At 39.1% G+C, this 24,627-nt stretch overlaps 1 protein-coding gene across 1 annotated transcript in view; it reads left to right on the top strand.

Moving 5' to 3' along the window:
• itsn2a (intersectin 2a) overlaps positions 1-21,603 on the top strand; it is a gene marked incomplete at its 3' end in the record, with an annotated part of 32,710 nt that extends 11,107 nt beyond the window's left edge. The window contains exons 7-39 of the mRNA XM_079255300.1: positions 196-338; positions 1,277-1,340; positions 3,455-3,592; positions 3,670-3,776; positions 3,853-4,115; positions 4,192-4,341; positions 4,443-4,583; positions 4,709-4,796; positions 4,892-5,031; positions 5,636-5,716; positions 6,189-6,328; positions 6,493-6,880; positions 8,011-8,180; positions 8,317-8,377; positions 9,648-9,871; positions 9,954-9,994; positions 10,092-10,258; positions 10,483-10,516; positions 10,628-10,749; positions 11,891-11,987; positions 13,418-13,609; positions 13,845-13,889; positions 17,443-17,564; positions 17,676-17,782; positions 18,971-19,154; positions 19,282-19,380; positions 19,465-19,632; positions 19,767-19,979; positions 20,107-20,228; positions 20,314-20,396; positions 20,565-20,648; positions 20,769-20,942; positions 21,452-21,603. Coding sequence (XP_079111426.1) covers positions 196-338; positions 1,277-1,340; positions 3,455-3,592; positions 3,670-3,776; positions 3,853-4,115; positions 4,192-4,341; positions 4,443-4,583; positions 4,709-4,796; positions 4,892-5,031; positions 5,636-5,716; positions 6,189-6,328; positions 6,493-6,880; positions 8,011-8,180; positions 8,317-8,377; positions 9,648-9,871; positions 9,954-9,994; positions 10,092-10,258; positions 10,483-10,516; positions 10,628-10,749; positions 11,891-11,987; positions 13,418-13,609; positions 13,845-13,889; positions 17,443-17,564; positions 17,676-17,782; positions 18,971-19,154; positions 19,282-19,380; positions 19,465-19,632; positions 19,767-19,979; positions 20,107-20,228; positions 20,314-20,396; positions 20,565-20,648; positions 20,769-20,942; positions 21,452-21,603 — 4,504 coding nt within the window. The remainder of the gene's footprint in view (positions 1-195; positions 339-1,276; positions 1,341-3,454; positions 3,593-3,669; positions 3,777-3,852; positions 4,116-4,191; positions 4,342-4,442; positions 4,584-4,708; positions 4,797-4,891; positions 5,032-5,635; positions 5,717-6,188; positions 6,329-6,492; positions 6,881-8,010; positions 8,181-8,316; positions 8,378-9,647; positions 9,872-9,953; positions 9,995-10,091; positions 10,259-10,482; positions 10,517-10,627; positions 10,750-11,890; positions 11,988-13,417; positions 13,610-13,844; positions 13,890-17,442; positions 17,565-17,675; positions 17,783-18,970; positions 19,155-19,281; positions 19,381-19,464; positions 19,633-19,766; positions 19,980-20,106; positions 20,229-20,313; positions 20,397-20,564; positions 20,649-20,768; positions 20,943-21,451) is intronic.
• Positions 21,604-24,627: the final 3,024 nt, after the last annotated feature.

Below are 24,627 nucleotides of genomic sequence, written 5' to 3' on the forward strand. Positions count from 1 at the left end.
TGGACGTTCACACCGGCTTCCTCCACAGCTAATTAAGAGCTGAGGAATAACACTGGGGAGTCTCGGTGCAATTAATGGTTTTAAATCAAGGGCTTGAAAAAGGGTGAAGGAAAATGCTGAACACCTAATATTTCTCTGTAATTTCCAGTTTGTTGATATCTCCTCATAAACATTCCTTTCTTTTCTCTTCCGTAGTTCGAATTCTTCCTCCACCACATCGCCGGCCAGCAGCTCTCCGAAGATGGGTGCAGGTGATTGGGCCGTTCCACAAGCGTCCAGGCTCAAGTACCGTCAGCAGTTCAACACGCTAGACAAGCTCATGAGTGGCTACTTGTCAGGTGGGTCCTGCACTCACACATACACACACACACACACACACACACACACACACACACACACACACACACACACACAAACACACACCAACTTAAATAAACACAGACAGAATCAGGGAGCAGCTCATGAGTGGCCATGTTGGTTTGACAGAGCACACTCTGGGTCCATTTAACTTTGCACACATTTCAAAATTGTGATTGCTCTTAATGTTCATTAACAAAACTCTGCAGACACACACACACACACCAGCTACATTGAGTAAATTAATTCAGAGCTCTTTATCGACTGCAGTTAGTCCAAAATGCTGCTGCGCACCTTTTAACAGGAACTAAAAAACATTAGACATCTCCCCGATTCTTGTGTCTTTGCACTGGCTTCCTGTTGGTTTTAGAGTTGATTTTAAGATTTTGTTTGTTTTTAAGGATTTGAATGGACTGGCCACTAAATATACAGTATGTCTGACCTCATCCAAATTTATACTCCGCTGCGCACTCTGAGGTCAGAGGGCCAGCTCTAGCTTTATGGTCCCGAAGACAAGGCTTAAAACTGGGGGGACAGGGCCTTTTCCGTGGCTGGACCTAAACTGTGGAATGCCCGTCTCCCCCATGTCAAAACAGCCTCCACCCTAAAGTGTTTTAAGTCTTGTCTTAAGACTCCCTTTTATTCTCTGGCTTTTAACACCGTGTGAGTTGTGTGGTCCTCTGTGTACTTTCATTTCTTTTTTTCTAGTTACTATTTCATTTTTATTAAATTTATGGGTTTTCAACTGTTTATTGGGATTGATTTTAAGTTTATTACTTTGTATTTACTGATATTTTAGTATTGTAACATTGTTTTTTGTTTTATTCTCTGCAGCACTTTGGAAACTGTTTACGTTTATAAAATGTGCTATATTAATAAAGTGGATTGGATTAATTCTGCTATTATTTTCACTTTGCAGGACCTCAGGTTAGAAATGCACTGATGGCATCAAATCTGACCCAAACTCAGCTAGCTACCATCTGGTAAGTGTGTGTGTTTGTGTGTGTGTGTGTGTGTGTGTGTGTGTGTGTGTGTGTGTGTGTGTGTGTGTGTGTGTGTGTGTGTGTGTGTGTGTGTTTGTGTGTGTGTGTTTGTTTACTGGATTTGGCAGGTAATCAATTTAACTTTGCATGACTTAAAGTGAGAAACTTTCCAGCTGAGTCCTAAATCAAACTCTAAATGTCTTTGAGCTCAGTGCTTGTGAGTTATTGACCACAACTTCAACGATTTGCATTACTTCCATTACTGCCATTAATCCCACTACCAGGAACGTAGACAGTTGTTTTCACTGGAAGAGCTCTGACAAGTTACACACTGCATGTCATCAAATGTCAGACAAAGTTAACAACTAGCTGGCAAACATCCATTTCCCTCAAGAAATGACAAACTAACAGAGCAAAGCATCTGTCCCCACAAGCATACAACAAGTCAAGACATCAGCAGATTTTCTTACTGTTGACCTAAGCCCTCAACTGGAGATAATGGCGTCATAACAGCTGTTATCAACTGTTATTTATTAACCCAGACTCTCTCCTTCAGATGTGCCATTTAACTCTTCTCCTGCATTGACTGCTCCTTCAGATCAATATTAAAAGAGGAGAACATTTTCTAATCTGCATTGTAATAACCGCAGCAGCCAGTGTAAAACAATTTGGCAGCAAATCACACCCCATACAGAAACCTGTTTATGAGGTCCCTGCATCAGCAGCTGGATGCAGTTTGCTGTGCTCTTATATTACTGTACAGCTCAGCAGGTTAGCGTTCGTTATGTATTCGCTCAGTAGAGAAGCTACATCACTTCTGGAAAATATGAAGAGGAAGAAAAATCAGGAAAACACCTCCAGTTTAATTCTGCACCTCTGCAGCATGTCAAGTGTTCGGGATAAGGTATAATACTGATCTAGCAAGGGTTTAAAGAGCACCTCCTTCTTGACACTAAACACTAGTAGCGTATTAATCTTTTTTCACAGTAAAGCCCTCTCAAGGCCAGAATGACCATACTAGTTCAGATTTATGACCTCTATCTGCCGGATGTGTTAGCTTTATGTTAACAGATTATCTATAACTCATGCCATATAGATTCTGTATGCTGTGTGTCAATTTTATAGAAACTTGTAATTGCTGGTTAAAGCTGATAGAGCTGCCCGAACGATACTGAAGTGTGATTTCAGGACAAATATCATCACAATGCATGAGAAACTTAACTCGCTGTTGGTCAAAGACAGACTCTTATATTCATTGACAGTTGTAATTAGAAATATATCTGTATTAAAACTACCTGTTATTTTATTTAATAACCTTACTTTTAGTGCTGGAAATCACAAATATACCACAAGACATGCAAAAGATGGAAATTTTAGCTTGCCTAAAGCAAAATCAGATGCCATAAAAAGAACTGTTATGTCTAGAGGCATGAAAATATGGAATTCACTACCGAAGAACATTAAATTAACCACTGACCTAAAAAACTTTAAAATATTAATAAAAGACTATTTCTCAAAAGTACAGGTATCTATATAAATCATAATTATAGGGGTTTGATGATAAAAGTATAATAAATACAAATGTGTAATATAATAAACAAATTGATAATGTGGATAGAGGTGTACTTGAAGATTTGTATTATAGATAATCAAATATCTAGGTCGATATCCAATTATGAGTAAGCATATTTTTGTGAATGAATAGTGTGTATTACAGTAAACTGTTTATATGATACGATGTATTATGGTAAAGTACTAGATATAACATGAATTGACATGACATGCATGCATTTAGTATGTAAAAGTGGATGTAAGGAGATGGACTTGAATATGTAAATAACTTGTATTACAGGACTGACCTGAATTGCAGATGTGCTGTGTAACTTTTACAAGTTTTTTGTTTTTTGATGTTATAATTGTGCCGGACCCCAGGAAAAATAGCTGAAGCTTGCGACAGCTAATGGGGATCCTAAAAAAACTAAACTAAACTAAAAACTAAAGGTTGCTCCAATTTCTCCAAGAGGCCAAGCAGAAACATTCCTCATTGGTCTAAAGGTGAATATCCCTGCCATGATATTCTTCCTAATGTGAGGTAATGTGTTATATATGTGCAGGAGCCTGGCAGATGTGGATAAGGACGGTCAACTGCGAGCGGATGAGTTCATTCTTGCCATGCACCTTTTGGACATGGCTAAAACTGGTCGGCCACTACCTCTCACACTGCCTCAAGACCTGGTACCTCCCTGTGTCAGGTAGCACACAGAACCGGCGGCAAGTTTGTCAAAATTAGAGTAATATCACAGAGTAATATCTTTTTCTCTCTTGTCAGAGGAGGAATAAAGTCCAGTGAGCTTGTTAATGGAACGGGGCCCTACTTAAGTCCCTGTTTAATAGACACAGCAGAGATGGAGACGGCGCAGAAGAATAAGAACAGTGGTAAGGCTACACTCTCCAGGTTACGTTAGAAAGAATCTCTGAATGTGTCATGTTTCTTAAATTCTCTTTCCCTCAGTGTCTTATGAGGACAAGCTGAAGGAGAACTTTGCACGAGGCAGCGCAGAGCTGGAGAAGCGGCGTCTGGCTCTGGAAGAGGACCAGAGGAAGGAAAGAGTGAGGAGGGAAAAGGAGGAGAGGGAGGCTCAAGAAAGGAAAGAGAGGGAGGCCAGAGAGCTGGAGAGCCGGAGGAGGCTGGAGGAGGAGAAGCGGTTGGAGAGGCAGAGAGAGATGGAGCGACAAAGGGAGGAGGAGAGGCTGAGAGAACTGGAGAGGAAGGAGGTCCGTGGGAGCAGTTGTGGGACGCAGTGTCATGCTTGTTCGCCTGTGCTAACCATCCACCTTTGTATCTTTCCAGGCAGCAAAGCAGGAGATGGAGCGCCAGAGGAGGGAAGAGTGGGAGCGAGGGAAGAAAGAGGAGCTGGGGAGGAGAAAAGACGGAGAGCAAGAGGAGATCTCACGGCTGAGGGCGAAAAAGAAGAGCCTGGAGTTGGAGCTAGAGGCTGTGGTGAGACTACGCTAACGTCGATAAAAGTACATATTAATATGACGACTTGAAGTTGACGGACAAGCGCGGGCATGCTGTAACGTGCGTGATGTACGCCACAGGGCAACAAGCACAAGCAGATCTCAGACCGTCTCCGGGATGCTCAGAGCAAGAGGCGGATTCAGAAGGCAGAGGTCGACCTCATCAATCAGAAGAGGGAGACACGCATCACTGAGATTAACGCGCTACAGCTTGAGTTTGAGGTTTCAACTTTTCTTTGTTGTCTGACTTCTACTTTGAGTGATTCCCATGAGTCTATTTTTTTTAATTTTTTTTTATTTCCCCTTATTTTCCTCATCACACATGCGTGGCTCTTTGTCTGGCACAGGAATGGCACCAGAAGCTCTCCCAGCTGGTTCCAGAACAACAGCGGCTGACCGAGAAGCTGCGTAGCATCAGCATCAACAAACTCTCCAGTTAGTGGCAAATGTTTGCTTTCACAACCTGCAGAGGTTAAACTGGTTTATGAATCGTCCTGTATGCCTCTGACCTCTGACCTATCGCTATACAGCGGTGACTCTGAGCTCCCTCACCGGGAGTGTGACAGAGAAGAGTGTGAACTGCCGCAGGCTAAAGGACCAGCTTGACATCCTGGAAAGGGAAACAACAGACAAACTGTCCCAAATGGAGCAGTACAACAAGGAGCTTAAGGTCAGTGGTCAACATAAACAAGGTTACAGAGCATGCTCAGTGCCTGTCAGAGGGTGGAACTAAACCCAATCTGAATGAAACCATCCTCAACATGCCTCAAAACTGATTAAATCCTGTTTAGCCGGATACAGTGAATAAAGTATCCCCTATCAGGCAAAGAAAACCTTGTTATCCAACATTTTTTTTTACCAATTTTTTAGAATATGATTCACATATTAGCCAGTGGAGAACCAAATGTTGCAGTACTTATACAGAATTCCTCTCTCATCAGATTGTGTCTTCTAATGGTTGCATTAAAAAAGGTTGCTCTTCCTCTTTTTGCTCTGTTCAACTGCTATTGTTTCATCTGCTTTTGTAGCTTTTAACCCATCTTTCTTTTCTTCTCTTTGTCTTCCTTTCTGCACAACCTGGATTTCTTCTTTCTTTACCTTTTTTATTTTACTGTGTTTATGATTTCCCTTTCTCCTTTTTAAATTCACAACTATGTTTTATTTACGTCTCCACTGATTCCTGTGTCTCTGTGTTCATCACACACTTCACATCTTGTCTTCTCATCTTTAATCTCCCCACTTTCATCATTACACTGTTTTTTTTTTTTTAATAGCTTGGGGATATGGATGACTGTGTCCTGCGAGGCCTTCTGTCCCTGCTGGCTTGCCTCAACCAGCTCTTTCTTCTTATCAAGGTTAACCCTCCCTCTAGCTTCACCTCCCACTTTATTTTTTTCCATCACCTTTCCTTATTGTCTTTTTTTATGTACCCTCTTGTGTTCCCTTTCACCGCAATTTTGTCCTTTTCATGCTGTTATAGTTGGATTTGTTTGCTTTTCTTTGTTCTTTGTCTGTAAACTCATTACATGGAGCTCTGGTTTAGTACCTTTTTTTTTTTTTTGTGGTTGTCTTTTCTCTCCATGGGATTTGTTCTAGTCAGTGTTTTCTATGTAAACAGGATGCACGCCGGAGGGTAAAACACACACAGACACAGTTTTTAACCTGCACGATTTATGTGTTTGAAAGAGGATGAAAAAGGTTCAGCATATCTGCATGTTTACGTGGTCATTAATGGCTGTTGCGGTAATTACTCGGTGGAAGTTATAACAGTAGTAAGAGGAGAGATGTTGACGTGTCTCCCTGCACTGCATGCTCTGACTGCATCAGGAGCTGAGGGAGAAGCAAGTGAAGCAGCAGGCTGTCCTGGACGACCTGTACAGAGTGAAAGAGGAGAAACTGAGGGAGCTGCAGCGACGCAGAGAGGAGGAGAAAGAAAGGAGGAGGCGAGAGGAAGAAGAGGCAGCCAGGTGAATCTGAAGGGGCATGCGGCTTATTTCTCTGTATCTGCCGCATGGAGCAGATGATGTCCGATGATCCGTCCCCTGAATCTGCTTCGTTTCTAATGACATTTTCCCTTTGTGCAGCTCACACTTCAGATGGCTTTTGTCTAAGTAGAGTTTGCTTCCCACAGACAGGCCAAGCTAGAGCAAGAAAGGAGGGAGCAGGAGCAGAGGGAACAAGAGAAAAAGGAGAGGGAGGAAGAAGAGGCACGTCAGAGGAGGCTCCTGGAGGAGCAGAGGGCCAGGCAAAGGGAGGAGGAGGAGAGGGAGGCACAGGCTCGTCTCCGAGCGGCCCAGGAGAAGGCTCAGGAAGAGGAGAGAAGACGAAGGGAGGAAGAGGAGCACAGGAAGAAAAGGGAACTGGAAGAGGAACGGAAACAAAAAGAAGTGGAGGAGCAGAAGAGGAAGAAAGAAGAGCAAGAACAGAGAGGACAGCAGCTGACGACGTACAGAGCCTTGTACTCCTTTTTTGCCCGCAACGCAGATGAGCTGAGTATAGAGGCAGACCATCTCATAGAGGTACAAAACACACATGACATGTGCAATTTTATTTTTCCTTGTTTTTTTTTTCAATTATTTAATACATTCTATTAATACACACATAATACATTTATTTAATACATTACTGTAAAAATATAGCTATTTCAAACTTCAAAATGCTTAAAATCCTTGGTTTCTGGTTCAGATTTCATGTCATGCACTTCTTCAGAAAACTTATTTTTTCCATCTATTTCTTCCAGCTTGCTCAATAGGACTTGTGTTCATCTCTAGATATTTTTTAAACCCTACTTTACAGCACTTGTTTATCTTTTTTAGAGAAGTATTAGAGAAGTATCAGCACCTGCCTCAAATCTTGCCTTGATTTTGTTTGGCTAAAGTTTATAACTTTGCGTAATTATGTTCAAATATGATGAAATGATGGACTCAGATTCCTGCTAATTGCAAATGATGATTTTAGATTTTAGATAGTGAATACACACAAAAAACAACCCCAGCACTTACAAGATCCTTGCAATGTGGATTATTAATAATGTGGTGTTTCATTCACATCCTCTTTCACAGTCATTAGCATCAAACTTAAATTGTTTTGAATTTTAAAAAAAGCTTTTAATTTTTATAATTACATTGATTTTGCCACTTAAAGAAAAAAAAAAGTTGAACATCATAAAATCAATCTTTATAGTCTGATTAGCAGAAGTGATTTTCTAGATAGATGATGCTTCTTTAGTTGTGGATGCTGTCAAATCATATACCGTTTGATCATAAATACAAATAAACTTCTTTGATGGTCAGTATGGTGTGTATGATACATTTACTTTTACTAATACCCAAACGGGTTTAATTTCAGATATATCAAGTAAAACATGCACCTTTCTACCACATTTATAAGTACAATCCATGTAAGATATTCATCTGTTCTGTTATGCAGCCTCTAAAATATGCAGCTGAAACAGGCTAATTGAAGCTGGTGGAGTAATTGTTGTTGTCACATGTTTGTGTGATGGGTGTCCAAACACACTAATTGTTTGTTTATCTGGTGCAGTTGTTCATAATTGGTGCTGAAAATGGCTGCAGTAGAGAAACATCGTGTTTATTTTCTTATGTTGCACATGATTAACTGGGATTAAAGTGTGTTTTCCATGATGCAGGTGGATGAGCACACCGTTGGTGAGCCTGGCTGGTTGTGTGGGAGTTACCGTGGAAACAGGGGCTGGTTCCCCCAGAGTTATGCCGAGAAGTGTCCTACCCCCTCTACCTCTGAGGCATCCCCGTCCTCTCCTGGAACAATGGCTTCTCTCCCCCTCCAACTAAACACAAGGTAACAGCTTTAAGCCTCAGTATGAGGCAGTCTCTAATATTTAAGTCATCTCGCAGTTGGTCTGTATCAGTTATTGTAATTCAGCTTGTTAGCATGTTTATCTTCACTTATGATGTGTCCTTTCTGTTTTATCTAGAGAACCAGGTATAGCAGAGGGTGGCCATGGCACAGTCTCTGCACATTCAGACACTTCACAGGTGAGGAGATCATGACAAAATTTTACTTTTAGCTGCAAACATGCAGTCTAGAGAGACTAACAATCATGTTAACGTTTCTCTCATCTGCATCTGTTGCATGTGTCAAAACAATGTTTAAGTGCAGCGTCAGCAAAGAGATAACAATGAATTCTTTAGTGACGATTTTACAGGTAAATCACCCTAAAATGTACTCATTTGCCGTGGTCTTGATTTCCAAAGCACCAAACGTTGACACCAAAACTTTGATTTGTTCCAAGCAAGGAAATAAAGGGTGTAATTGTTTTAAATGTCACGGTGGAGGGACCTGGGAATGTCTCGGGATTCTCCTGGGTGAGCTGGGAGAAGTCACTGGGGAGAGGGAAGTCTTTGTTTCTCTGCTTAAGCTGCTGCCCCATCTGATAATCAATGGATGGATGGATGGATTGTTGATGGATGGATGGGTGGATGGATGGATGGATGGATGGATTGTTGATGGATGGATGGATGGATGGATGGATTTTTGGATGGATGGATGGATGGATTGTCGATGGATGGATGGATGGATTGTTGGATGGATGGATGGATGGATTGATTGTTGGATCGTTGGATGGATTGTTGGATGGATCGTTGGATGGATGGATGGATGGATGGATGGATGGATGGATGGATGGATGGATGGATGGATGGATGGGTGCATTGTTGGATGGACAGATAGCTTTCTGATCTTATTTCTTTATAATTTCTATCTAATTCTAATTAGAAATCACCATATGTGCTTTAAATCATCCATGCATCCTGGCAGTCTGAAATCTAAACTGGGTTATATTCTGATCCAGCCAACAATTAACAATGTTGTATTGATGAATACTTTCGCATTGGAAACAAACATTTTACCCCATATATATTCAGTCTGTTGCGTCATATCTTAATTTAAGATTGATAATATTTGCTGGGTTTGCTGCTGGTGTAATGATCTGTGCTGTTGTCATATGTCTTGGTCACAAACTGACTTTGGCAGGAGCTGAAGTGGGTCTTGCTTTGGTAGACTCACTCCTGCTGACACAAACACACATCTTCAGTAGCAGCATGGCTGTATATTTATAGATTTTCTCTACTGGGAGCTCTTTTTCTCTGCCTTTTTGCAGGTCACACAGGCATTCAGTTTTGCCCTTTTCCCCAATACTTTGAATCAGTGTTAGTGGGACTAGCATTTCTAGGTTATGTGTTATAGTAGAAAAGAGCCAGGTGAAGTTGAATTGATCTGAACTGCTCCTCTGTTCTTTCTCCTCAGCCTCCAGTTACTTTGTTTGCTCGGGCTGTCTCTTCGTGGTCACCCACCTCAGAAACTCTCGCCAGCATTTGCTTTGATGTGGGCGGCGCGCTGCTGAGCTTCTCACAGGGTGACATCATCAATGTGATGCAGCAGAAGGATGACTGGTGGTTTGGACAGCTCAATGATTTGCAGGGATGGTTCCCCAAAAGTTACGTCTCATTGGAGGCGGTTGGAAGTACAGAGTATGAACGCACACACGTACCTTTGGTGTAAAGTCTGACTTGATTCTTGGACTTAATTTAAAGCATATTGTTCCAATCACAGTGCGGATGCAGTGGACTTGTCAGATTCAGCTCAGCTAGAAGGTAGGTGTAGTTTAATAACCAGCTGTATGAGTTGTGGCATCATATCTACACATCAAAACTTGTCCTGATGTTGATGTCTGGTGTCAATCCTGACCAGAATATGTAGCCTTGTACACATATGAGAGCCCAGAGGCAGGGGACCTGACGTTTGTTGAGGGGGATGTTGTCATGGTGACGGAGAAAGAAGGAGAATGGTGGCGTGGATGCATTGGCGACCATACTGGAGTGTTTCCCTCCAACTATGTGCGACCTGTTGAGCTAGAGGTGAGATGTGTTACTGATGATAGAAATGTTTTATATAACATGAAGATTTTATCTTTCTGATCCAAATTAATTACAAGTATAAAACCAGACTAGTGAACTATTTGACCTTTATTGGTAAAATTTTGTTAAGTAATTGACTAAAGGGTTTCATTTTTTTTTTTATTTTACCAACTTCTAATACTTTAATCATTACTGTACATCCATTAATTTGTTTGTTAATTTAGACTTCAAGACCTGGATGTCCACCTAAGAAACCTGGTGAGAAAGTAACACTCACACAATACAAGATCACAATCAACCCTTTATCTCGGTTATTATCTTGACTGGCGACATCTTTCTGGTCTGCATCAACGTCTGTTTGGTCACCAGAGATTGCTCAAGCTGTCGCCACCATCGAGGCCCCCACACCACAGCAGCTGTGTCTAACTCCAGGACAACTGATCGTGGTCCAGGCTAAGAACTCCTCCAGCTGGTGGCTTGGCGAACTGCAGGTCTGTCCCTAAAGGCTGATGGGCTCTACAAATGTTACACCCTGAACCAGTAAATAAAAGTGGGATTCAAAAAAACAAACACAGATTATTTCCATAAGGCAACCAAGCATGGGCTCATAAGATACTCTTCTTTACCTGATCTATCTGCCCAGTCTGCTGATGTAGCCACAAACTGAGTCTCAAAATTTCCTCTAAAAAGTTAAACATTTTCACTTTGCTCCAAGTACAGAAGTAAAGTGCAAGGTTAATTGCACCCTCAAGCTAAGCGTAACCATAATTAATTCAGCAGCATTTCCTTAAACAGACTTCATTAATGTTAATGGGATATGTTGAATTAATTGGGCAACAAGCATCATTACTGTTGACATCCTGTCACATATAAGCTGAAGCAACGTTCTGAGCGGTCAGAAAAACTACCAAAATGTATTCTTGACCATTATTAAAAAAATAAAAAAAAATTTTAAAAAGCCTTGTTTCCAGCCTTTCACATCCAAATATTTATTATTCGACTTCTTATTGATGGCAAACTGAATGTCTTTAAGCTTGATAAGAAAGGGAAAAGAAAATGAAGGCACTGTTGTAGGTTTAAAAAATGGTTTCCACAATTTTACTTTCATAGAACAAGCGGCTGGGTTAATAAAGAAACATATCCGTGTATAAGGTTATTATTGAAAGGATTTGCCAGTTTCCATTTTTTATATCCAGTGAGTGTGAATAACTGGAAGGTGGAATAATGTGTGCAACTTGTGCAGCAAAACTGATGCCGAGTTGGTGAGAAGTAGCCTGGATGTATCAATAAGGCCATTCATCTACAGCTGTTAGAGGTCAGGTCCACTCTGTCAGCTCGGAGCTGAGACTGCAGATACAGCCCTGGTTGATGCTCTCTATACAAATATCACACATCTGTCAAACTGTTTCATGTCCTTTTCTGTTTATTTTACAAACAGCTGACTTTTGATTTCATTTTTGTAGACAGTGAATTCAATTCTGTTGCAGCTTGATGTAACTTGCTGTTTACACTGCTGGATATGTGGAGGTGCAGCACACTGGCAAAGTCAATACATCGATGAAGCTTTGGCTTATAATTTGGAGCTGAAGCAACTGCAGACTGATGGATTCGCTAACTCGTTTCCCCCCCCAGGCTCGGGGTAAAAAGAAGCAGAGAGGCTGGTTTCATTCCTCTCATGTCAAGCTCCTGGGTCCCTCCAGCATCAAGTCTTCTCCCTCCCCTCTGCCAGGTGATGGCTGACACACTCACAACACACACTCAGCACAACATCCTTTATAGGCTGTTCAGTCTGTGTTCATTATACATTAGTTTAGTCAGGTTTATTTTCTATCTGTTGTTGCTGTATTTTAATTTTGTGATGTCCATATTGAGAATTAAAATTACTTCATTAATCCTGCTAAAAAATGTGGCCGTATTTCTTGGAATGTATTTTTAACATGTTCATATCAATATACTATTAAGAATTGTACAGACGGATAGTTTTTTTTACATTTTATAAAATGACACAATTAATCAGCCCACCGGACAGCGTTTTACTTTGTGTCAGTCTTAAATGAGCTGTGGCTACTAGAAAAAGGAAACGTATCTGGGTTTTTGTTTTGTTTTTTTTGGTGTACAGGGGTATCACATTACAAACTTTTTTTCAATGTTGTTCCTCAGTTCATTATATAGAATTTAATGCTGATCCCAACATCTAAAAATAGGATTTCAGTTTTATGTGTGTACTGAGTTTTCTCAGAATTCTTTACATATACAGTATAAATATTATGCATCCTACAATATTATGAATTCCACCCATCTGTAATGCTTTACTTTAGATTTTTTTACTGTTTTTTTTTTTGTTAGTTTTTTAATCATATCACAATTTTTCCAAGTCCTTTGACACGTTGACATTTTAAAACTTTTAAAATTTGTTTTTATAATGTTAAAACCTTGTGTAAATGTTTTTAATGTAAATCATTGCATTGGTCTTTTTTAATTGCTATATTTATTTAAATATTGACATACTTTTTAAAAATAATTTGTATTGTACATATACTTAATAAATGAAATATGAAATTAAATTAAAATACTTATTACTGCCCTGAAAACTAGAAATCATTAAATCATCAACTCCTGAATTAAATACAGTTATGTAAAAAACAAACTACAGGGAAAAAAATGTTACATAAAGAAAAAGATTGGAATAAAAAATAATTAAAATTAAATATTGAATACAATAATAGCAATTAATAAAGATAAGTAATAAATTAATTATATAAAATTAATATGTTTAAATTAAAGGAAATAAATTAATGATAATAAATTAGTTACATAAAAGTACAAAAGATGCTTTAATGCCTGAAGTGGTTTGATAAACAGGCACCAAGACCCCAGAAAAGTATCTGTGCTACATGCTTTTTTAATTGAGTTGACAATTTTAAAATATTTACAACACATAATGCTAAAGAATTTAAATGGGGCAGATTTATTTTACATCTTAGCAAAGCATGTTAGCATGCTTAAGGATGCTCTTTAACATGAAATACACAGTATTTGCACACAGTGCAGCAGACGATTAAGAGCCAGCGGTCTTCAATGAACACTAATTCTCAGACCTGATCTCCTTCGTACACTTGCATCCCATCAACACTCAATATGTCTCCCTTGATCTGTCAGTGTGCCAAGTTATCACGATGTATGACTACACCGCTGCCAATCAGGATGAGCTGAGCTTCTCCAAGGGTCAGCTGATCAACATCCTCGACAAGACGAATCCCGATTGGTGGAAAGGAGAAGCCAATGGGGTCACAGGCCTTCTGCCGACCAATTATGTCAAGATGACTACAGAATCGGACCCCAGCCAGCAATGTGAGTAGCCATTATACTTTTCTTCAGCCTTAACTTGTCACTGAAGAAGTGTTTTTTTTATTACACCATTTGAGAGAAAATCAATAATTCAGACATGCAGTTGGAATTCCTGCAGTAGAGATTCTGCCATGGAGAGAAAATAAGACTGCATGCGCACACAGAAACACATAAAACATGTCTGCCAGCTGTGCAAGCCAACTTTCACTCTCTTATTGATTAACTTGGCTCACTCCAGGTACTGTAGATTCCTTATCCATATCAGAGCATGGAGACACTCATGGTAAGCTTTAAGTTGTTGTTTTTATCAATCACTGAGGGAATATGTGAACATGCACCAGTGGCTCTTAAAAGGGTTGATTCCATGCATATTTTACTGATATTTTTATTTTAGTTTCACAAATCCAAAAAAAATGTTGCATTTCTTTTGATCCCTGCAAGCAAAAGGAATCTGGCCTTTTAGGTTTCCCTTAATGCACCGGGTTGAAAATCATTTAAAGGAATTGTTTGACTTTTAAGAGTTACATGAGAGGATTGACTACCATTTAATGTAAGACTGGTCAATCAATTAATCTTTGGGGGAGAAAAAAATGGGCTAAATTTATTTTGAAGAATCTCAAACTGTTCCTTTAACAGCTTATACAGATAAGTCTGAAATTTTATGAGTCACATTTGTGGAAAATTGACCGGGTGGTGATTCTAGTTCTTGTAAATTAACTGCACATTCACAAATGACTGGTCTGATGTGTGCAAGTCCAGTTTTTAAGTCAAGAAGGTGTGTGTTTGAATTAGTATTCTCAGCTGGCATGTTCTCGCTTCCAGCAGCAGATTTCTTGTTAACAAGAATGAACATTTAATTAAGGTAAATTTATTTAGAGCTGCACTCAAAAAAAAAAACCCAAAATGCTTTTTAATGAACATGTTCTGACACATGCACACCCAGTGCACATTAAGTTTGAACTTCATTAAAGAACTGAAATGTAAGAAAAGACCACCATGCTCCGGCTTGTATGATTATTAATAACATTTGCATTCCCAGAAATGCATAATTAATGCATCTGCATGTAAGAGTCCGGCATCAATATTAAAATGATATTAACGTCTGCTGTCTCTCCGTCTCTCCTCCATCTCACTCACCTCCCCCTTCCCACTTCTCCATTTCATCCATTTTTTTTCTCCTTCTGTAGGATAGTAATGCTGGCTTTCCTCCCTCCTCCTCTCTCTCCTCCTTCTTCTGTCTCACCCCTTCTGTCTGAGCGAATTGCCCCCTGGCAACAGGAAGCCCTGCCACCAGCAAGAACAGCGCAGCTCCACACTTTACACCTCACTTGTTCAGGACTGTGGTGTTCTTTGCTCCTCTTTATTTGTTTTGCCTCTTACTTGCTCCTTTTTACTCTCCCCGCTCAGCCTGAATTTTCCTGTCAGGCGTTGATTTCACAACCTTTTCCCCTCTCGCTTTCTCCTCCCCTGTGTTTCCCTTGATGTGTCTTTAACTAACTAATTAACCAAGGGAGTGAGGCGGAGGCAGCTAGTCGTGAGTTTTAGAAGCTTTTTTTGTTCAAAAGTATGGAAAGTTTAGCTAAAGATGCAGTTAAAACAAAATATTGCTGACTTACATGCCAAAATTCGGATTTAGACATATTTTGTTCAACCTTTGTTTCCTTTGGCTGGAAATGACATAAAATAATAAAAAATAATGATGCCATGTCCAAAATAATTACTTTTTTTTTTTAACTATGACAAATCTTTATGTACTACAGCAGCTATAAAGTGGTTTGTCATCCTTTTATGTTAAAACCTCCGGGTCTTTACAGTTGGACAACTGAACATCCATATTTATACGCATGGAGAACCTGTTCCAAGTGATAGACCTCTTTTCTTAGTCTTTCTTAGTCTTCTTTTTTGCAAGTTAGACAAAATGCATTTCAGCTGCAGGAACCCTTTTCAGGAATCAGGGTCTTTTGGATGGTGTAGTGGGGCCACTCCATTTGCTACAGGTAACCATGTGCTGAAAAGAGTTTCAGGACAGAAAGTTGAAGATAAGGCACCGATTAAGGGAATTATGCTATGAGACAAAAAACAAACAAAAAAAAACAAAAACACCACAACTCATAGAAATATATAACATTAGTAGACTTTGTGTTCACAAAGCGACTATATACTTCCCTTTTTAACTGATTTGTGACCATAGCAGCAGCTCTAAAACTCTAGTGAGGATTGTTTTGGTGATGGGGAAACACTTATTTTACCTATTGTACCCTGTACTTTTGATCCCAGTGGAAATCTGAAAGGCACAAAGCTGATATTTATCTTTTAGCTCCTTTAAAGAAGCCCTGGGTCTTTTTGAAGAGAGTTCTTCTTTAGTCAGAAAATGTGGAGACCAGCCTTTTTTCAGTGCCTGCCTGAGGTTTTTAGTTTGAGATATTGCCACAGTAAGTAAAATTTTCTTTTTTCCCACCACAGTCTGAAAAGTATCACACATACTGGCTATTTGTACAAGTATGAGTTTGCACAGATATCTTTGTTGTAGCCCTGTGATGGGTTTCTGGTGTATATCATCTGTAATCCAGGATCACCTGGAATAAGCACACCCTTCCAACCCACAACAGGATGAAGAGGTCATAGAGATGCAAAAATAATGACTAAAATGGTGGCAACCTCAGAGAAATGGTCAAAATCCCAGAAGTCCAACAATCTGCTAGCAATCATAAAGTACAGTTTGACATGATGCTGAAAAAAGGCTGAGAAAAGTATATATTATTTCAGACTATACATGTTTCATCTCATCACCTCTCACTACAGTATCTTGCAGTAATTTGTTTATGTCATTTCCAATCTGAAGAAACCTACTGATATTAAAAAAAAACAAATAAAAAAAAAAACTATTGGCATGTGTATCAATAATTACTGTTTAACTGTGGAAGGAATAAGAGATCATACACATTTGATTACAAGGTATATAATAAACTATATAAGCAGCTCAAACTAAAGTTAATTAGTTTTCTAATTTAAGGCTAAAAGAAATAGTGTAATTATAATATTTTAACAGGGTCAGTCATTATTGCACTAACATTAAAATTTGCTACGATGGACCAATGTGAAGACTCACTGTTGCTTAAATCACCTTGACTAATGCTTGCTAACTCTTTGCTTGAATTTCAACTACTTGATTCTGATTTAATGAGTTATTTCTCATACACCGTTTTTGTTTATTAATGTTCCTAATATTTAAAATTGAGACTCATCCTGTACCAGACTGTGATGTCACCAGCAGAAATAAACAAAAAAAACCAAAAACATGTAGACATTAGAATAGCAACCAAGAGAATAGAAATAGAAATCAACACCACACTCATGGTGTTTTTGTCCAGATTGCGCCAAGTTTGAACCTCAGAGACTTGAACTACCAGCTGAGTCTTCCTCTGCTTTTTCACACAAGCACTAGCTATTCTCATTCACACCTATGCAATCATTTGGAGAGGGCGCTCCAACATCGAAGGTGCTTTTTTCTTTTTTCCTTTAATGCAGTGTTTTTAGTCGCAGTGTTGTCAGCATCGCTTGGTATGTTATGTTCATGCACTGCAACTACAATGTGCCTCACTATGCATCAACTGTACAGAAAACACCATAAAACTGGTAATAAAGGGAGATTTTGACATGTTCATGTGTGGAAAGTTTTTGACCGCTTGCTATGTTTTCTCATATGTGACATTAGTGATTGAAAGGAAAGTGTTTGTGCCCGTGTTTGCTGTGCATGTGGTTTTGTGTGTTGGCGCTCGCATGCTTGCATGTGCGCTCGCATGTGCATGGGTGTTTGTGTGCGTGTGCGCTTTCAGGGTGCGCAGACCTGATGACGCTGGACACCATGAGCCCTCAGGAGAGGAAGCGACAGGGTTACATTCACGAGCTCATCCGGACTGAGGAAACCTACGTGGAGGATTTGGAATTGGTGCTGGAGGTACAAACATGCATAATAAGAGATGATTGGGCTTTTTTTCTTAAATTTGAATATCATGATCATTGCATTAATAGTTCTTATTTACATTTATTTTATTGTATGTTTACTTAGGTGTTTCACAAGCCCATGTCTGAGTCAGGTCGTCTGACAGACGCTGAAATGACAGTGATCTTTGCCAACTGGAGGGACCTAATTATGTGCAACACCAAACTGCTGAAGTAGGTCACGTGTGTAACATCTTCAACTCTCTTGATTGATGTCTTTACATCTATTTTGGCTTGTATTTCACTGGAATCAAAGTTGTTTCGCTGGGGCAACTTTAGGCCAATCTGAAGAAGTCCTTAACCATAAGATTTGAGCAACTGAGGGTATCTTAAAGTGGGTCACCTTAAAGTCTTCTCATGGGAGAACCTCAAGTTTCCAACAAGCTTTGCAAAGCACAACTTCCTACATTATGGATGTATAATAACCCCAATTCCAGGGTGGGATGCTGTGATAACTGTAAACAAAACCTCCTAAACCCATATTTTATTTCTATTCATATCAGACATTGAAAGTGGCATTTTAGTGTAGAACTGCAGGATACAGCGTCCATTGTTTCCAAAAATTTAAACATTTCATTAACCTGACCACAGGGGAGTTTTCTACTTTTACTCACACCATTTTAAATGAGCAATTTTACTCTGAAGAACATTTTTCTGAAACTTTTTTTTAGACACCGTAGACACCGCCTGTCACAGATTAGAGCAACCTGTAACAACCTCAGATGAGAGAGGCTCAAACTTTCTTAAATGCACATTTTTATAACCCAGTGTTGGTACTGCCCTGTTCATTTCATTTGTTGCCAAATGCTTCTCCAGGTATTTTGGATTTGTGGCAATTTCTATTCCAGCATTTTGTTGCCCCTTTTACAACTTTTCTGGTAAATGTATTGCTCCCATTACATACAAATTGAGCTAATATTTGTCTGTTTCTTAATCTGATAAACCATTTTTGCTATGTTGAGAATATATTGGGATTGTAATGAAATATTAGTTTATGAGGTGTGAAAATGGTTTCATTATGTTTTTATTTTCATTTGACACAGTGTTCCAAACTTTTGGAATTAGGGTTGTTCAAAGTCCTAAATAACGTGGAATATTCACAATGTATTATTTTTTCACACAAAATACCAAAACCGCTTCTGACGTTTAGAAACAAAACGCTCCTTTCACATCAGTCAACACCAGAAAACAAAAAGTTTGGAACCACTAAGCTCAAGTACAAAAGGCTATAAAAAGAAAGACAATAATTTGTTTTGGTTTTATATAAGTCAGATATGTAATCAACCTCTATGTTGTAACAAGTTTAAGTGTATTAATATTGAAAAAATTGCATCTAACATCCCCTTTATTTGTGCACTCCAGGTCCCTTCATGTACGTAAAAAGACCGGAGGAGACAACATGCCTGTTCAGCTCATAGGAGACCTGTTAGCTTCGGAGCTGGCACACATGCAGCCATACATTCACTTCTGTTCCTGCCAGCTCAATGCTGCTGCCCTGCTGCAGAGTAAAACCCACAACCAGCCGGACTTCAAAGACTTCCTCAAGGTATAGATAGTGGATAACTTGATTTATGAAGTAACGTCAGTAAGTATTAAGCAGAAAAGACACAAATAAACTAGTGATATGCATTTAATTAATGTTAATTTCATGTTTCCTGCTTCCTGTTGAGCAGAAGATAGCCACTAACTACCGCTGTAAAGGAATGCCACTGTCCAGCTTTCTGCTTAAACCCATGCAGAGGATCACTCGCTACCCTTTGCTCATAAAGAGTGTATGTGAAAAACACATTTCATCATCATTTCCCTAGCGAAGAATTTGGGCGTGACTTTACATCAGTACATTTGCTTCTGGTTAGATCTTGGAGCACACTCCTGATGGCCATGCAGACCGCGGTCCCCTGCGAGAAGCTCTGGATCGAGCTGAGGAGCTGTGCTTTCAGGTTAACGAGGGGGTCAGAGAGAAGGAGAACTGTGACAGGCTTGAATGGATACAGAACCACGTCCAGTGTGAGGGGCCTATGGAGGTAAGCACACTCAGACGTGCCAGATGGACTGACGACTGTGCAACACTGTCAAAGATTTACGTTTCTAAGCAGAGAGGATCTTTGTGGTTCTAGTGACTGTTTTCTGTTTTCCTTCCTCTCCATTTCTCTCCCAGCACTTGGTCTTCAACTCGCTGACTAATTGTCTTGGACCTCGGAAGTTGCTTCACAGCGGTCGACTGTACAAAACCAAGAGCAGCAGAGAGCTGTGGGCTTTCCTCTTCAACGATTTCCTCCTCCTCACACACAGTGGCAAACCTTTCTCCTCCTCGGGCTCAGACAAGTTATTCAGCCCCAAAACCAGCATACAGCTGAAGATGTACAAAACAGTACGGCAGAAGCAAAGCACTTTCCTTTACAGCTGAGAATGGAAATACCTTCACAGCAATAAATTTATCTGTAGGGAAGCAAAATGTTTGAGGTATGTTTTATACATCATCCCTTGTTTCTTTCCAGCCACTGTTTCTGAACGAGGTTCTTGTGAAAATGCCACCAGACCCGTCAAGTGATGAGCCACTCTTCCATGTTTCGCACATCGATCGGGTCTACACGCTCAAAACTGAGACTTTAAGTGAAAGGTATGCATGCACAAAAGCCATGCAGCGTAAACACCTGTTGGTTACCATTTAATGCAGCATTGGTGAATTATGTCTGTGTTGACAGGACAGCATGGGTTCAGAAAATTAAAGCTGCATCGGAACATTTCATAGAGACTGAGAAGAAAAAGAGAGAGAAGGCATACCAAGGTAAACACAAGCACACATACACGTTTTGCTGTGTGTGTTTGTCTGTGGTATTATTGGGATTTATGTGCCTTAACCAAACATAACACACTATGTTTTTATCAGCAATAGCATGTGGGCATACAATTTTTGTATTCTTGTACCATATCAAGCTATTTAAATTTATTTTAGCTCGCTCTTTAAAGACCAGTGGAATTGGCCGGTTACTGGTAACCGTCATTGAAGCCCAAGAGCTCAAAGCCTGCAAGCCCAGTGGTGAGGTCCAGTTACAGGATACAACTCAGTCATTACTGATTATCAACCCATGTTACATAATTAGATCTCCTTGCTAAACTAATAAGAAGTTGTTTCTTTTTAATCCTAATGTCTCCTCAGGTAAGAGTAATCCATACTGTGAGCTGACCATGGGGGCTCAGTGCTACACGTCCCGGCCAGTCAGCGACACTCTGAGCCCCAAGTGGAACTTCAACTGCCAGTTTTTTGTCAAAGACCTCTACCAGGATGTCCTGTGCATCACTGTGTTAGAGAAAGATCAGTTCTCGCCAGATGGTGAGACACACTCATGCATAGAAGTAGACGACTTGTATGGGCAGGGAAACCACATGACTCATTCTGTCTGCTTTCACCCGTTTTGACATGTTACTTAGCAATATTAGCAATTTATATAACCCTAACTAATATGCATGGTAAAATTACACATTTAATGTTTCATTTAAACTGTGGAAGAATGATTGTATAACAGTGCAAATAAAGCACCTTTTATATTTGGTTTAATTTCACTTGGTAACTTGCATTTTGATTAGAACAGACTCTTTGTAGCAATCAACTATTTTGTACAGTTCTGGTTTGACATGTCATTCTTCACTGGGAGATTTAGAAGAGTTCAGTGAAGTTAGTTGATTTTCTAAAAGCCCATGTAAGTTCATGATTCCATTGGATTAGTTGCCTGAAAAGTGAGGAAAGACTGTGTTGAGAAAGGGGCTTCTTCAGCTCCACTGGAACACTGAAAAGTCCCCATTATAGCACTGGTTTAAAATGACTGTTTCTTCTCTCTTTAGATTTCCTTGGTCGCACCAAGGTTCCCGTGGCAACTATAAAGAAAGACATGGAGAGCAAAGGAGCAGCAAACCGCAGACTGCTCCTGCATGAAGTTCCCACTGGAGAAGTGTGGGTCAAACTAGACCTCCAGCTCTATGAGCAAACTAAATGAGCTCCATCAGGCATCTTACTTAGTTTTACAGAAATGAAGGGTCACATTCAAAAAGGGCTGAATTAATCTGTTGTACAATTTGCCACAAAAGAGTCTGGGTTAACTGAACCTGCATTGCTCTGCAAGACCATCCAGACCTTTTTTTTTTAATTGACTTCAGTCCAGCTGAACTGTGAAGATAACTGCGAATATTTCTTTTTTTTTTTTTTTAAAAAAAAAGCCTTTATATTAGACACCTTAATTTTGCAAAATGGTTGAGATTTATATAACTAAAATGATTAGTCATTAGTGGTAAAATAAAATAAAGAACAAGAATACAACCATAACCATTATACATACAGTTTTTGCAAAGTCTGTGTACTGCAATACTATTGCACATCTGTTATAATCTGATATATTAAACCTGTGGAATAACCACAGAATGGTTTCATGTTAAATATGCCAATAAAAAGTGCAAATGTTCAATCAAAGAAATTTTTTCTCTGGTTTATCTGTTTTTGTTGTTTCTGGAAGTTTTATAAAACTGAGGCAGTCAGGTCATAATAAATGTGAATAAATAAATTAGTTATAAAAATGTATTTAGTTCAGTTGCTGTAAACTTTTTGACTGTTGGCGACGTGCCCATCTGGAGAACCAGCATCTGGACTGATGGCACCTTCCATCTGATGTTGCATCAATGTGGCATGGTATGGTATCAAGCCTGGAGGAGACACATGTCAAACTTATTGCTGCCATTCTGAACAATGTGCTATAAATGTATAGCGAAGCTACAGAAAATGCAGCAGGAAATATGACATAAAGATAAAACTTTTAAATATATAAACCTGTCAGACTTGTTTTGTGCAGTGTCATCTTTCCTTGGGATTTTTATGGAGGTAGATGCTGGATGATGGGATGAGGCTAGTGGAAGATGGTTGACCTGAGATGGCAGACATTTATCAAGAGGAACATAGCTCTGAGAGAGCTGCTGGGTTTTTTTCAATGTGCATTTGTTTCCTACAAAAGAAGATCAATGGCTTTTTAGAATGAAAAAAACAACTGCACTCATTACAGATAGGTTTAGTATTTTTTATTTGGATTATCGCTCAGAAAGTGAAAAACAAATATGTGCATTTTGATTAAATAGCATTTAATATTTATATTTATTTTCAGGTGAACTTGACTTGTTTTTCTTGAAAACTATTAAGAGACTGATATCCGCTTAAAAAAGGGGTCTTTTCAATCTTGTGGCATGGTAAAGCAACAATGTGCCCTTGAAGGAGGCTGTTTTAATATATGATGAAAACAAAACAGGTATTAGCAATGAACCCATTTGCAAACTCTGTTGGAAATGTCTGATCCATAAGAAATACATTGATGTAGTGAAATGCAGCATTTGTAAAGGGAAAATGTAAAAAAAAGAAAAAAAGAGAGAGATAGAGAATGGCTGAATTAAAGAGAAGCTCCCATCCACTGTAAAGCACTTTTTATTTCCTGTCGTGATGTGCAGCACCTTGAATACAACCAGGCAAACAAAAACAAAGCTACGCCCATGGCTTTGTCAGCTGACTTGCACACCTGAGTACATTTCCTGGAAGAACCGGATGCACAGACTGACATAGAAGCCATTGGAGGTATGTCTTAACTGGGTTACTGCTTGGATTTTGATATTTCAGAGAGAATTAAGTTTCTGTTTCTTAGATTTTACTTTCTTCTCTCTTTAAGCTAGCCCTTTTTGAGCCGAACACTTTTGTAAGTGGTCAAAGGTAAGTAAATATTATATTACCTAGTTTCAAAATGACTGTTTTATGAAGCTTTTTAAAAAGAAAAATAAAAAAAGAGGCATAAGAAGCTTGAGCTGATCCTGCCATACTGTACATGAAATTATTGTTCAGAAAAAATCAAATAATCAAATGTCATAATCACTACCGATGTTTTTTATTCATGTACCACTTCCTGTTTTGGAAAAAGCTCTGGTGCTGTTTTCTACAGGAACATTTATGTCTGGTATGGAGCACAGAAAATCTTCATTCGCTGGAGGATAATTTTGTATATTTTACAAAAAGAAAAAATACAAACATTCAGGTTACCAATTAAATATAATATTTACTGACATGTACTTTTTACTACAAAATTACAACAAGCTCAAGTTTGAACATGACAATCCAGCTGCTATTCTTACAGTAAAATTCTGCTGTGGTACCTTGTGTGGAGTTCAGTTTGAGATAAGGATCTTGCTGCTACTCGGGATCAGCCTGCCAATTGGCAACATGTATTTACACAACTCAGCTCTATTGAAGAGACAACTTTAAATCATGAATTAAGACCTCAGTTGCTCTAAAATAAAGTTAATAACCCCTCTCCTGAAAAAAATAAATAAATAATAATTACAACACTGAACATAAGTTTGAAAAATTCTATGTCGGTCTGGACACACAATTGTAATTGTGTGCACACTAAATAGGCTCAAGTATGGAAATCAAGTGAAAAAGTCATGGGAGTGGTCTCCTGGTAGAAGTACAATCAAAATTCTAGACATCACAATACAGTAATTTGCAGGTATGAATACAGTGTTCTCACTCTATCTCTCTGCATACTGATAGAAAATGTGTGCATTCTGATCTCACTGCTGGGAGTGCTCTGTTTTTCCATTAAAGGATCCACCACCTGACGGGGAGGCCATATGGATTTGCAGGCTTTGCGATCAACAGCTTTTGCCCTCCTGTGGATTTTCTTCTTTATAGACAGTAAGATTATTGGGAATTGGAACTTTTAGACATACTTCCATAGAAATTCATAGCTTGCAAAACCACAAATAGCTTTATCTATTGTTCTGTTTGATGTTGTTTACTACTGTGTTAGTGTGAAGGCTGCATGATAACAAAAAGATGCAATGCCAAACAATATAGGATAATGGACTAATAACTCACACAAGTACCAAATAAAGATTACAGACACATATGCTGTAAAAGATGTTATCTGTAAGGTCTTGGCAAATTAACCACATTTGTAAATGCAATAATAGTAATAAAATGTTTGCTTTGC

Source organism: Telmatherina bonti (genome assembly GCF_933228915.1).
Source record: "Telmatherina bonti genome assembly, chromosome: 16".
Lineage (NCBI taxonomy): Eukaryota > Metazoa > Chordata > Actinopteri > Atheriniformes > Telmatherinidae > Telmatherina > Telmatherina bonti.